Source organism: Salmo salar, chromosome 18 (assembly GCF_965601325.2).
Source record: "Salmo salar chromosome 18, fSalSal1, whole genome shotgun sequence".
In the NCBI taxonomy this organism is placed as follows: Eukaryota; Metazoa; Chordata; class Actinopteri; order Salmoniformes; family Salmonidae; genus Salmo; species Salmo salar.
In genome coordinates this window covers 58,648,563-58,662,537 of record NC_138308.1, presented here as the reverse complement: position 1 = coordinate 58,662,537, position 13,975 = coordinate 58,648,563, and the positions used below count along the sequence as shown (strand labels likewise).

The following is a 13,975-nucleotide window of genomic DNA, read 5'->3' as shown; positions in this document are numbered from 1 at the left end:
TTGGTCCCCCTTCAACGACGCTTGTAACACTACTGTTTACAGGCCTCCTGGGCCGTATACATTGTTCTTCAATGAGTTCCCTGAATTTCTAATGGACCTTGTAGTCATGGCAGATAATATTCACATTTTTGGTGACTTCAATATTCACATGGAAAAGTCCACAGACTCACTCCAAAAGGCATTTCAGAGCCATCATCGACTCAGTGGGTTTTGTCCAACATGTCTCTGGACCTACTCACTGCCACAGTCATACTCTGGACCTAGTTTTGTCCCGTTGTCACAGGCGTCGATGAAAGGTGACCAAAACGCAGCGGGTAAAGTGCTCATCTTCTTTTATTATTAATAAAGTGAACACTTAAACGAAAACAATAAAGCGACAAATCAGCAGTTCTGTAACGTACTCAGACTATACAGGAAACAACCACCCACAAACCCAAAGGAAAAAACAGGCTGCCTAAGTATGGCTTCCAATCAGAGACAACGAAAAACACCTGCCTCTGATTGGAAACCATACTCAGCCAAACATGGAAAAAGAAACATAGAAATTGAAAACAAGAACCAAAAAGCCCCAAAACACACAAAACAAACACCCCCTGCCACGCCCTGACCATACTACAATTACAAATGACCCCTTTACTGGCCAGGACGTGACACCCGTGGAATAAATATTGTGGATCTTAATGTTTTTCCTCATTATCCTGGACTATCAGACCACCATTTTATTATGTTTGCAATGGCAAAAAAATTATCTGCTCAGACCCCAACCAAGGATCATCAAAAGACACGCTATAAATGATCGGAGAACACAAAGATTCCCTTCTCAGACTCTCTTTCCACCTACCCTCCAAGGACGTTGGAGTACAAAAATCGGTTAACCACCTAACTGAGGATCTAAATTTAACCCGGGGTAATACCCAAGATGCAGTTGCACCCCTAAAAACATGTGTCACAAGAAACTAGCTCCCTTGTATACAGAAAATCCCCGAGTCCCGAAGCAAACTTCCAGAACATAGCCCAGCTCTGAAGCAAGCTTCCAGAAAATCCCAGAGCCCAAAGCAAACTACCAGAAAATACCCCAGCTCTGAAGCAAGCTTCCAGAAAATCCCAGAGCCCCGAAGCAAGCTTCCAGAAAATACCCCAGCTCTGAAGCAAGCTTTCAGAAAATCCCCGAGCCCTGAAGCAAGCTTCCAGAAAATACCCCGAGCCCCGAAGCAAGCTTCCAGAAAATACACAAGCAATGAAGCAAGCTTCCAGAAAATACCCCGAGCCCTGAAGCAAGCTTCCAGAAAATACCCCGACCCCCGAAGCAAACTTCCAGAGAACTGGAACGGAAATGGCGCTCGACTTCCGACTAGCTTGGAAAGAGAGTACTGTGCAACATGGAAGAAACCTCACTGTTGCTCGATCAGCCTACTTTTCCAACCTAATTGAGGAGAATAAAAAAACAATCCAACATTTATTTTTGATACTCTCAAAGCTAACTAAAAGAAAAAAGCAGCATTCCCCAAAACGTCTTCGACGAAAACATCATGACCATTAGAAAGCAAATTAAGGATTCCTCTTTGATTCTGCGTATTTCTCCAAAACTCATTTATCCTGAGTCTGCACAGAACTGCCAGGACCTTGGATCAATGGAAACACTCAAGTTTTTCAATCCTGTAACTCTCGACTCATTCCCCGAAAATAGTCATGGCCTCTAAACCTTCCAGCTGTCTACTGGACACTATTCCAACTAAAGTACTGAAAGAGCTGCTTCCTGTACTTGACCCTCCTATGATGAACATAGTAAATGGCCCCCTATACCCTGGATGTGAACCAAACTCACTAAAAGTGGCAATAATAAAGCCCCCTATACTCTGGATGGAACAGCCCTGTGTGTGATCCTCTCTCTCTCTCTCTCTCTCTCTCTCTCTCTCTCTCTCTCCTCTCTCTCTCTCTCTCTCTCTCTCTCTCTCTCTCTCTCTCTCTCTCTCTCTCTCTCTCTCTCTCTCTCTCTCTCTCTCTCTCTCTCTCTCTCTCCTTCTCTCTCTCTCTCTCTCTCTGAGTTCCTGTGATGCTGTCTCCTCATGGCTCTCTCTCTGTCATCATACAGACAACCGCTGAAACATCTACTCTATTAGAACATTCCTGAATGTTACTCTGAAGTATCCATTCTAACAACCACGAAATACTTTGATCATTGACGAAACGCAACCAGAGAGAGACTCTGATGAACTCTCCAGCAGACGGGCCGTAATTCCAACAGAGAAGACAACAACGACACACGGGCGTAAATATATACATGCAATTATTCTCCAATGAACGGGCCGTTCATGTGCGAAGGATTAGCATTTCAATGAATATAAATATAGATTGTGTGTAGTGAATGCATTTTGTCTTTCCCGCTCTTTCTCAGTCCCCACCCCTTTCCTTTGTCTACCAAGCCGTCATATCAGCTTAGCCCACTAGGGACTTTCCTATCATTAGTTAGTAACCAATATCTACTATTTGTTTATGCATTTCTGTGATTTGATTAGTTAGTAAATAAATAATTAAGCCAATTTTGTATATCGCTGATTGATAATTTATGCTAGGGTTCGTGCAGATAACGTCGTGAAATGATTGGTTCAGATGAGACTGACAGAAGGTAAAGAATAATTAATGATGGCCTGCTATTGATATAGAAGATCTTCAGATCTTAGAGAGTGGATTCAGGAGATAGCCTCTCTATATAAACTAATGCTTCCGTGGTGCCCCCCGACTTCCTAGTTAATTAAGTTGACATGATTCGAGCCTTCTGATTCCATGAGTGATGGAGCTGAGTTTGACTTTTTTGCCCAACACTTCATTTAAGGAGCTCCAAAGCTTTTTTACTGTCATTGTTTATGTCATTTATTTCGTTTCATAGTGTAGTTTCTTCTTTCTATTCAGTTTAGTCACATGATTTCTAAATTTGCACTTTGTTTGCCGATCGGTTGTGCAGCCAGACCTATTTGCCTCATCCCTCTCAACCATACAACTTTTCAATTCCATATCAATCCACTGGGGATTTAACAGTTTTTACAGTCATTTTCTTGATGGGTTCTTATTAGTAACTGGGAAAAGCAATTTCATGCAGCGTCTGGTTGTTTCTCATTACACACACAGACCAACAAATATTATTTACATGAAAAACATAGGAATCACTACAAAAACGTATTGTTTGACCTCTTATACAGCCTTTGTAACATTCCTTACATTTTAGTAATTTAGCAGACGCTCTTATCCAGAGCAACTTACACTAGTGAATGCATACATTTCATACATGCATTCTTTTTTTTTGTACTGGTCCCCCGTGGGAATCGAACCCACAACCCTGGCGTTGCACACACCATGCTCTACCAACTGAGCCACAGGGAACACACACACAAAGTTACAGCCTTTGTAACTTTGGTTTTCCTTTGATATGGCTACTATATTGTGATCACTACATCCGATGGATTTGGATGCTGCTTTAAAGCATATTTCTGCAGCGTTAGTAAAGATGTGATCAATACATGTGGGTGATTTAATTCCTATGCGGTTTGTAAAAACCCTGGTAGGTTGACTGATAACCTGAACCAGGTAGCAGGCTCTGGTTGCAGGTTGAAGCTTTATTATTTTTTGGCCAGGTCGCAATTGTAAATGAGAACTTGTTCTCAACTTGCCTACCTGGTTAAATAAAGGTGAAATAAAATAAAAATTTAAGTGGGCAGCTTGTGGTGCAGCTAAATGTGTGAAAATGTTGGACCCACATCTCGGTGGTGTGGAGACTGTTTTGCCAATTTCCTGCAATTCTACACATTTCTCCAAGGATCTAATGCTGTGTTCTATTGATCAAACTTAAAACCTGTTAGGGCTAGGGGGCAGTATTGACACGGCTGGATAAAAAACATACCCGATTTAATCTGGTTACCACTCCTACCCAGTAACTAGAATATGCATATACTTATTACATATGGATAGAAAACACCCTAAAGTTTCTAAAACTGTTTGAATGGTGTCTGTGAGTTTAACAGAACTCAAATGGCAGGTCAAAACCTGAGAGATTCCTTTACAGGAAGTGGCCTGTCTGACCATTTCTTGAACTTCTTTTCCATCTCTATCTTTTACTAAGGATCTCTGCTCTAACGTGACACTTCCCACGTCGTCCATAGGCGCTCAGAGCCCGGGAAAAAACAGAATGTCGTCATTCCAGCCCCAGGCTGAAACACATTATCGCCTTTCTCAAGTGGCCGATCAAGGGACTCTGGGCTTATGCGCGTGACCCGACCGCCCCCGCCTTTGTGATTTTTTCCTCTGTTTGCCGAAAAGGAGATTCCCTGTCGAAATATTATCGCTTTTCTACGAGAAAAATGGCGTAAAAATTGATTTTAAACAGCGGTTGACATGCTTCGAAGTACGGTAATGGAATATTTAGAATTTTATTGTCACGAATTGCGCCATGCGCGCGACACTTCTTTACCATTTCAGATAGTGTCTGGAACGCACGAACAAAACGCCGCTATTCGGATATAACGATGGATTATTTTGGACCAAACCAACATTTGTTATTGAAGTAGCAGTCCTGGGTGTGCATTCTGACGAAGACAACAAAAGGTAATAAAATTTTTATAATAGTAAATATGATTATGGTGAGTGCTAAACTTGCCGGGTGTCTAAATAGCGAGCCTGTGATGCCTGGGCTATGTACTTAGAATATTGCAAAATGTGCTTTCACCAAAAAGCTATTTTAAAATCGGACATATCGAGTGCATAGAGGAGGTCTGTATCTATAATTCTTAAAATAATTGTTATGCTTTTTGTGAACGTTTATCGTGAGTAATTTAGTAAAATGTTAGCGAATTCCCCGGAAGTTTGCGGGGGGTATGCTAGTTCTGAACGTCACATGCTAATGTAAAAAGCTGGTTTTTGATATAAATATGAACTTGATTGAACAAAACATGCATGTATTGTATAACATAATGTCCTAGGGTTGTCATCTGATGAAGATCATCAAAGGTGAGTGCTGCATTTAGCTGTCTTCTGGGTTTTGGTGACATTATATGCTGGCTTGAAAAATGGGTGTCTGATTATTTCTGGCTTGGTACTCTGCTGACATAATCTAATGTTTTGCTTTCGTTGTAAAGCCTTTTTGAAATCGGACAGTGTGGTTAGATTAACGAGAGTCTTGTCTTTAAATAGCTGTAAAATAGTCATATGTTTGAGAAATTGAAGTAATAGGATTTTTAAGGTTTTGAAAATCGCGCCACAGTCTGCAAGTGGCTGTTACGTAGGTGGGACGCAAGCGTCCCACCTAGCCCATAGAGGTTAATAAAAAAAAATCAATACTGCTAAATTCATTATTTGGGGAATTTTCAATTCTCCCCAACTGTTTAGCTTTCATTTTGGTGATTGTCCCCCAAAAAAATATATTATAATATAATAATATAATATAAAATATATACTTCATATCTGCTTTTAGTCATTTAAGTTTACACTGAAAGTGTTCAGCCATCACAAAAATGTATTTAAAAAAAAAAAAATATTGGTGGCTTAGGTCGACCTGAATAAAAAAAACGCTTTGGCGTCCTGCCCAAGGATTACAACGGCAGAAAAATCCCTGCACACACACACTTCTCTCTGAAAAACCCATCCCCCTCCTTATAGGTTCACACAAACCCAGATTCAAACCCAGAACAACGACGCAGTCTTTTATAATAACTATTGAAAGCATAAGAGGACCTGCAGGAATGAAGCATCTATCAAAACAATATAGTTCCATCAAAATAGACAAAGCATGCTTATAAGATTAGGGTAAAGTCCTGTAGGGAGAACCAGGTCAGTATTAGGGTAAAGTCCTGATGGGAGAACCAGGTCAATATTAGGGTAAAGTCCTGTTGGGAGAACCAGGTCAGTATCAGGGTAAAGTCCTGTTGGGAGAACCAGGTCAGTATCAGGGTAAAGTCCTGTTGGGAGAACCAGGTCAGTATTAGGGTAAAGTCCTGTTGGCAGAACCAGGTCAGTATTAGGGTAAAGTCCTGTTGGCAGAACCAGGTCAGTATTAGGGTAAAGTCCTGTTGGCAGAACCAGGTCAGTATTAGGGTAAAGTCCTGTTGGCAGAACCAGGTCAGTATTAGGGTAAAGTCCTGTTGGGAGAACCAGGTCAGTATTAGGGTAAAGTCCTGTTGGGAGAACCAGGTCAGTATTAGGGTAACGTCCTGTTGGGAGAACCAGGTCAGTATGAGGGTAAAGTCCTGTGGGCTGTTGGGAGAACCAGGTCAGTATGAGGGTAAAGTCCTGTGGGCTGTTGGGATATTTGATATAGTTACATGTTTTTAATTTGACAACAAACACATTCTCACAGAGGCATTAGAGGTTTACATTAATCCAAAACTACGGTCCCTTTCTGCCACATAAGACATCTCATTCTGTTACCAACACAAAAGACGGGTTGGAGTCACTATCATGGCCTCAAGTAGACATCAAAGAGAAGATTAGGGGAGAGAGCCAGCGAGAGAGCGTGAACGAGAGAGATTCTGTTGGCAGAGAACCAGAGAGAGAGATGAGAAACTCTGCAGTGAATGATTGAGAAACAGGCTTGGAGGAGAAGAGAGAGAGAGAGAGAGAGAGGGATGAGAGAACTGTTGCCTACCATACCTCCACATCTCTCTGCTCCAGAACCAGTCTTTTTTATGAAAGCTTCAAAAGTACCTCACATTTGATTCACTTCAATATGAGTCTCAGATTGGTACCTGACCATGATATTCTACGACTCAGCAGACACTGGGGTTTAAGCAAGAAGAGCTGCATGGGGACCGGGGAGAAGAGGGATTCCTGCTTCAGATGATGAGGAGGAGAGAAGAGGAATTCCTGCTTCAGATGATGAGGAGAGGAGAGAACTCCTGCTTCAGAGGAGGAGAGAAGAGAACTACTGCTTCAGATGAGGAGAGAAGAGAACTCCTGCTTCAGATGAGGAGAGAAGAGAGATTCCTGCTTCAGAGGAGGAGAGGAGAGAACTCCTGCTTCAGATGAGGAGAGGAGAGAACTCCTGCTTCAGAGGAGGAGAGGACTCCTGCTTCAGAGGAGGAGAGGAGAGGACTCCTGCTTCAGAGGAGGAGAGGAGAGGACTCCTGCTTCAGAGGAGGAGGGGAGAGGATTCCTGCTTCAGAGGAGGAGAGGAGAGGACTCCTGCTTCAGAGGAGAGGACTCCTGCTTCAGAGGAGGAGAGGACTCCTGCTTCAGAGGAGGAGAGGAGAGGTCTCCTGCTTCAGAGGAGGAGAGGAGAGGACTCCTGCTTCAGAGGAGGAGAGGACTCCTGCTTCAGAGGAGGAGAGGACTCCTGCTTCAGAGGAGGAGAGGACTCCTGCTTCAGAGGAGGAGAGGACTCCTGCTTCAGAGGAGGAGAGGACTCCTGCTTCAGAGGAGGAGAGGACTCCTGCTTCAGAGGAGGAGAGGACTCCTGCTTCAGAGGAGGAGAGGTCTCCTGCTTCAGAGGAGGAGAAAAAACCAGGTCAGTATGAGGGTAAAGGTGGAAAAAATTGTTGCTCAAAAAGAAGGAGGAATCAATAAAGAGTCAATAACAACCAAAATTAAACAGGTGGGGTTTAAGGGGAGGGGGTATTGAAAGACATTGATGGGGGGGGGGGGTGTCCACTGAAAGTTGCCTAGCAACAACAACAATAGAAAACCCACACCAAACTTAAAGACAGGGAGCAACCAAAAAAAAGGGGTGGGGTAAAACCCAAAACAGGGAAGATCAGATAAAGGATTGTCTAGAAATCAAACAGGGAGCGCTAACTAGAAGGAGTTAACCCGCCACATCTATCAAGATAAGCATCAGTTGTCAGAGCAGCTTACCGATCACTGTACCTGTACACAGCCAATCTGTAAATAGCCCATCCAACTATCTCATCCCCATATTGTTATTTTTTTGTTTTGCTCTTTTGCACCCCAGTATCTCTACATGGCACATCATCATCTGCACATCTATCACTCCAGTGTTTAATTGCTATATTGTAATTATTTCGCTTCTATGGCCTATTTTATTGCGTTACCTCCCTAATCTTACTACATTTGCACACACTGTACATAGACTTTTTCTATTGTGTTACTGACTGTGTGTTTGTTTATTCCATGTGTAACTTTGTGTTGTTGTTTTTGTCACACTGCTTTGCTTTATCTTGGCCAGGTCGCAGTTGTAAATGAGAACTTGTTCTCAACTGGCCTACCTGGTTAAATAAAGGACTTGTTCTCAACTAGCCTACCTGGTTAAATAAAGGTGAAATAAATCATAAATAACTGGAGCACTGGGCCAGCACAGGTGAAACACCTTCCCAATAACGAGATGGCAAACCAGCACAGGTGTAACATCTTCCCACTAACGAGATGACAAACCAGCACAGGTGAAACACCTCCCCACTAACGAGATGACAAACCAGCACAGGTGAAACACCTCCCCACCAACGAGATGGAAACCAGCACAGGTGTAACACCTTCCCACTAACTAGATGACAAACCAGCACAGGTGAAACACCTTCCCACTAACGAGATGGCAAACCAGCACAGGTGAAACACCTTCCCACTAACGAGATGGCAAACCAGCACAGGTGAAACACCTTCCCACTAACGAGATGACAAACCAGCACAGGTGTAACACCTTCCCACGAACGAGATGACAAACCCGCACAGGTGAAACACCTTCCCACTAACGAGATGGCAAACCAGCACAGGTGAAACACCTTCCCACTAATGAGATGGCAAACCAGCACAGGTGAAACACCTTCCCACTAACGAGATGGCAAACCAGCACAGGTGAAACACCTTCCCACTAACGAGATGGCAAACCAGCACAGGTGAAACACCTTCCCACTAGCGAGATGGCAAACCAGCAGAGGTGAAACACCTTCCCACTAACGAGATGGCAAACCAGCACAGGTGAAACACCTTCCCACTAACGAGATGGCAAACCAGCACAGGTGAAACACCTTCCCACTAACGAGATGGCAAACCAGCACAGGTGTAACACCTTCCCACTAGCGAGATGGCAAACCAGCACAGGTGAAACACCTTCCCAATAACGAGATGGCAAACAGGCACAGGTGTAACACCTTCTCACTAACGAGATGGCAAACCAGCACAGGTGAAACACCTTCCCACTAACGAGATGGCAAACCAGCACAGGTGAAACACCTTCCCACTAACGAGATGACAAACCAGCACAGGTGTAACACCTTCCCACTAGCGAGATGGCAAACCAGCACAGGTGAAACACCTTCCCACTAACGAGATGGCAAACCAGCACAGGTGAAACACCTTCCCACTAACGAGATGGCAAACCAGCACAGGTGAAACACCTTCCCACTAGCGAGATGGCAAACCAGCAGAGGTGAAACACCTTCCCACTAACGAGATGGCAAACCAGCACAGGTGAAACACCTTCCCACTAACGAGATGGCAAACCAGCACAGGTGAAACACCTTCCCACTAACGAGATGGCAAACCAGCACAGGTGTAACACCTTCCCACTAGCGAGATGGCAAACCAGCACAGGTGAAACACCTTCCCAATAACGAGATGGCAAACAGGCACAGGTGTAACACCTTCTCACTAACGAGATGGCAAACCAGCACAGGTGAAACACCTTCCCACTAACGAGATGGCAAACCAGCACAGGTGAAACACCTTCCCACTAACGAGATGACAAACCAGCACAGGTGTAACACCTTCCCACTAGCGAGATGGCAAACCAGCACAGGTGAAACACCTTCCCACTAACGAGATGGCAAACCAGCACAGGTGTAACACCTTCCCACTAGCGAGATGGCAAACCAGCACAGGTGAAACACCTTCCCACTAGCGAGATGGCAAACAAGCACAGGTGTAACACCTTCCCACTAACAAGGTGACAAACCAGCACAGGTGTAACACCTCTCCACTAATGAGATGACAAACCAGCACAGGTGTAACACATACTGACTAACGAGGTGACGCCGATCGGTGCGCGCCCCTACGTGCTAACGTCCAACTTCGAAATTTAAATTGAAAAAACCGAAGCCTTGTAACACCTTCCCCCTTAATAAGACAACAAATATATTAGTTCGCTCACCACCAACAGAAAAATATTTCCACGTCACAACATGATACGTTGCTACTTGAACTTCCCCTAATCGCCAGATATTTAACTACGGCTTCCAAGTCTGTTAGAGAGGATTAGCTTTAGAAAAATGAATTGTAGAATCACTGATCTATAAATAATATTTCCTGCCAAACAACAGGCTTAGTGTGATTAAGATTGATAGAGCACTAGCTTTAAGCACCAGCTGTCAAAGCAGCTCACAGATCACTGCACCTGTACATAGCCCATCTATAATTTAGCCCAAACAACTACCCCTTCCCCTACTGTATTTATTTATTTTATTTTGCTCCTTTGCACCCCATTATCTCTATTTCTACTTTGCACTTTCTTCTACTACAAATCTACCATTCCAGTGTTTTACTTGCTATATTGTATTTACTTTGCCACCATGGACTTTTTTGCCTTTACCTCCCTTATCTCACCTCATTTGCTCACATTGTACATAGACTTATTTTCCTACTGTATTATTTACTGTATGTTTGTTTTATTCCATGTGTAACTCTGTGTTGTTGTTTGTGTCGCACTGCTTTGCTTTATCTTGGCCAGGTCACAATTGTAAATGAGAACTTGTTCTCAACTTGCCTACCTGGTTAAATAAAGGTGAAATAAATACATTTAAAAAAGCTGCACCTCCCCTGGCTGCCTCAGGAGTCTACTTCAACACCAAACCAAGGGGTGTTCAGAATCTACAACACCAAACCAAGGGGCATTCAGAGTCTACTTCAACACCAAACCAAGGGGCATTCAGAGTCTACTTTAACATCAAACCAAGGGGCATTCAGAGTCTACTTCAACACCAAACCAAGGGGTATTGAGAGTCTACTTTAACACCAAACCAAGGGGCATTCAGAGTCTACTTCAACACCAAACCAAGGGGCATTCAGAGTCTACTTCAACACTAAACCAAGGGGCATTCAGAATCTACTTCAACACCAAACCAAGGAGCATTCAGAGTCTACTTTAACACCAAACCAAGGGGCATTCGGAGCCTACTTCAACACCAAACCAAGGGGTATTCAGAATCTACTTCAACACCAAACCAAGGGGCTTTCAGAGTCTACTTCAACACCAAACCAAGGGACATTCAGAGTCTACTTCAACACCAAACCAAGGGGCATTCAGAGTCTACTTCAACACCAAACCAAGGGGCATTCGGAGACTACTTCAACACCAAACCAAGGGGCATTCAGAGTCTACGTCAACATCAAACCAAGGGGCATTCATAGTCTACGTCAACACCAAACCAAGGGGCATTCAGAGTCTACTTCAACACCAAACCAAAGGGCATTCAGAATATACTTCAACACCAAACCAAAGGGCATTCAGAATATACTTCAACACCAAACCAAGGGGCATTCGGAGCCTACTTTAACACCAAACCAAGGAGCATTCAAAGACTACATCAACACCAAACCAAGGGGCATTCGGAGCCTACTTCAACACCAAACCAACGGGCATTTGGAGTCTACTTCAACACCAAACTAAGGAGCATTCAGAGTCTACTTCAACACCAAAACAAGGGGCATTCAGAGTCTACTTCAACACCAAACCAAGGGGCATTCAGAGTCTACTTCAACACCAAACCAAGGGGCATTCAGAGTCTACTTCAACACCAAACCAAGGGGCATTCAGAGACTACTTCAACACCAAACCAAGGGGCATTGATAGACTACTTCAACACCAAACCAAGGGGCATTCAGAGTCAGACGACGATTTAGATTCACGTTGTCAATAAGCATTCAGGGGTTTCTTTAAAAAAAAAAAATGTTGAATGTGAACACAGAGCAGCAATAACATGCTATGTATTTATGGTACAATAAACAAAGATGAAATGAAAAGGCTTTTAGATAACCTTGGAGCTTATCTTTTAGACCACCCAGCAGGTAAGCAATAAGCCTGGTCCCAGATCTGTTTGCTGCTCTTGCCAACTCCACTGCTGTCATTATGGCATAACAATAAGCCTGGTCCCAGATCTGTTTATGCTCTTGCCAACTCCACTGCTGTCATTATGGCATAACAATAAGTGACAAGTGGTTTGCATGACAGCACAAACAGAATGACACTCAGGCTAGCCAAACAATACCGCAAATCCAAAACTTTCTTCAGGTTAGGAGATATCCAAAACCCTAATCCTTTTCCAGTCTCGTTTGACACCCTGCGGGACTTTAGACGAAACTACTGAGTCGTTCACGCCAACTCCTGTTACTATGGTATCCAAAACACAAGACATGACCATCCATTAGAAGGCAGGTGTCACGGTTGTCGAAAGGATGAGGACTAAAGTGCAGCGTGTGTGTAGTTCCACATTTTATTTCAATCTGTGAAACTTTTCAATACATAAATAAACTGAATTGACAAAAGAACAAACCGTGACGCAGAGGAGAAACAAACACTAATCAAAAAAATAATCACCCACAAAACCCAGGAAGAAAAACCCCTACATAAGTATGATCTCCAATTAGAGACAACGAGGACCTTAGCTTCCTCTAATTGGAGATCATCCCAAACAAACCAACATAGAAATACAAAACTAAAACATAGAAATAGAACACATAGAATAAACACAAAAAAACACCCCCCCCGTCACGCCCTGACCGACTCTACCATAGAAAATAACATCTTACTATGGTCAGGACGTTTACCATTCCGTTATGGAGAGAGCACCAACACCCACCACCTGAACAATATAGGTAGGGGACTGAGGAGAGGTATCAGAACCCATTATGTTATTTACATTAGATGCCTTTCTTACCTTTCTGTAGACCAGCATGTTGGGGGATTCATCAGCCACTCCATTGCTACTCTGGCTATAACTGTTTGTCTGAGCCATGGTTTAACGGGATCTCCTGGCAGTGTGAAGTGCTCCTGAAAGAGAGACGGGAAAGAGCAGATTTTTATTTTAGATTTTATTTCACCTTTATTTATTAACCAGGTAGGCTAGTTGAGAACATGTTCTCATTTACAACTGCGACCTGGCCAAGATAAAGCAAAGCAGTGCGACACAAACAACAACACAGAGTTACACATAAACAAATGTACAGTCAATAACACAATAGAAAAATCTATATACTGTGTGTGCAATTGAGATAAGATTAGGGAGGTAAGGCAATAAATGGGCCATAGTGGCAAAATAACTACAATTTAGCAATTAAACACTGGAGTGATAGATGTTCAGAAGATGAATGTGCAAGTAGAGATACTGGGGTGCAAAGGAGTAAAAAAATAAATAACAATATGGGGATGAGGTAGTTGGATGGGCTGTTTACAGATGGGCTATGTACAGGTGCAGTGATCTGTGAGCTGCTCTGACAGCTGGTGCTTAAAGCTAGTGAGGGAGATATGAGTCTCCAGCTTCAGTGATTTTTGCAATTCGTTCCAGTCATTGGCAGCAGAGAACTGGAAGGAAAGGTGGCCAAAGGAGGAGTTGGCTTTGGGGATGAGCAGTGAAATATACCTGCTGGAGCGCGTGCTACGGGTGGGTGCTGCTATGGTGACCAGTGAGCTGAGATAAGGCGGGGCTTTACCTAGCAGAGACTTATAGATGACCTGGAGCCAGTGAGTTTGGCGACAAGTATGAAGCGAGGGCCAACCAACGAGTGTCACACCCTGACCATAGAGAGCCTTTTTTATTCTCTATTTTGTTTAGGTCGGGGTGTGCCTAGGGGGTGGTGTTCCTATCTAGGTTGTCTAGTTCTATGTTGGCCTGGTATCGTTCCCAATCAGAGGCAGCTGTTTATCGTTGTCTCTGATTGGGGATCATATTTAGGCAGCCATTTCCCCACTGTGTTTTGGTAGGATATTGTTTTGAGTTAGTGCATGTAGCACCTCTGAAGTCATGGTTCGTTGTTTCTTTCTTTATTT

The 13,975-nt window shown here is 43.4% G+C and overlaps 1 protein-coding gene across 1 annotated transcript in view; it reads right to left on the bottom strand.

Moving 5' to 3' along the window:
• Positions 1 to 12,944, bottom strand: part of LOC123733092 (regulator of G-protein signaling 7-like) — a 198,986-nt gene extending 186,042 nt beyond the window's left edge. Inside the window, exon 1 of the mRNA XM_082964551.1 lies at positions 12,867 to 12,944. Coding sequence (XP_082820677.1) covers positions 12,867 to 12,944 — 78 coding nt within the window. The remainder of the gene's footprint in view (positions 1 to 12,866) is intronic.
• Between the last annotated feature and the right edge of the window lie 1,031 nt (positions 12,945 to 13,975).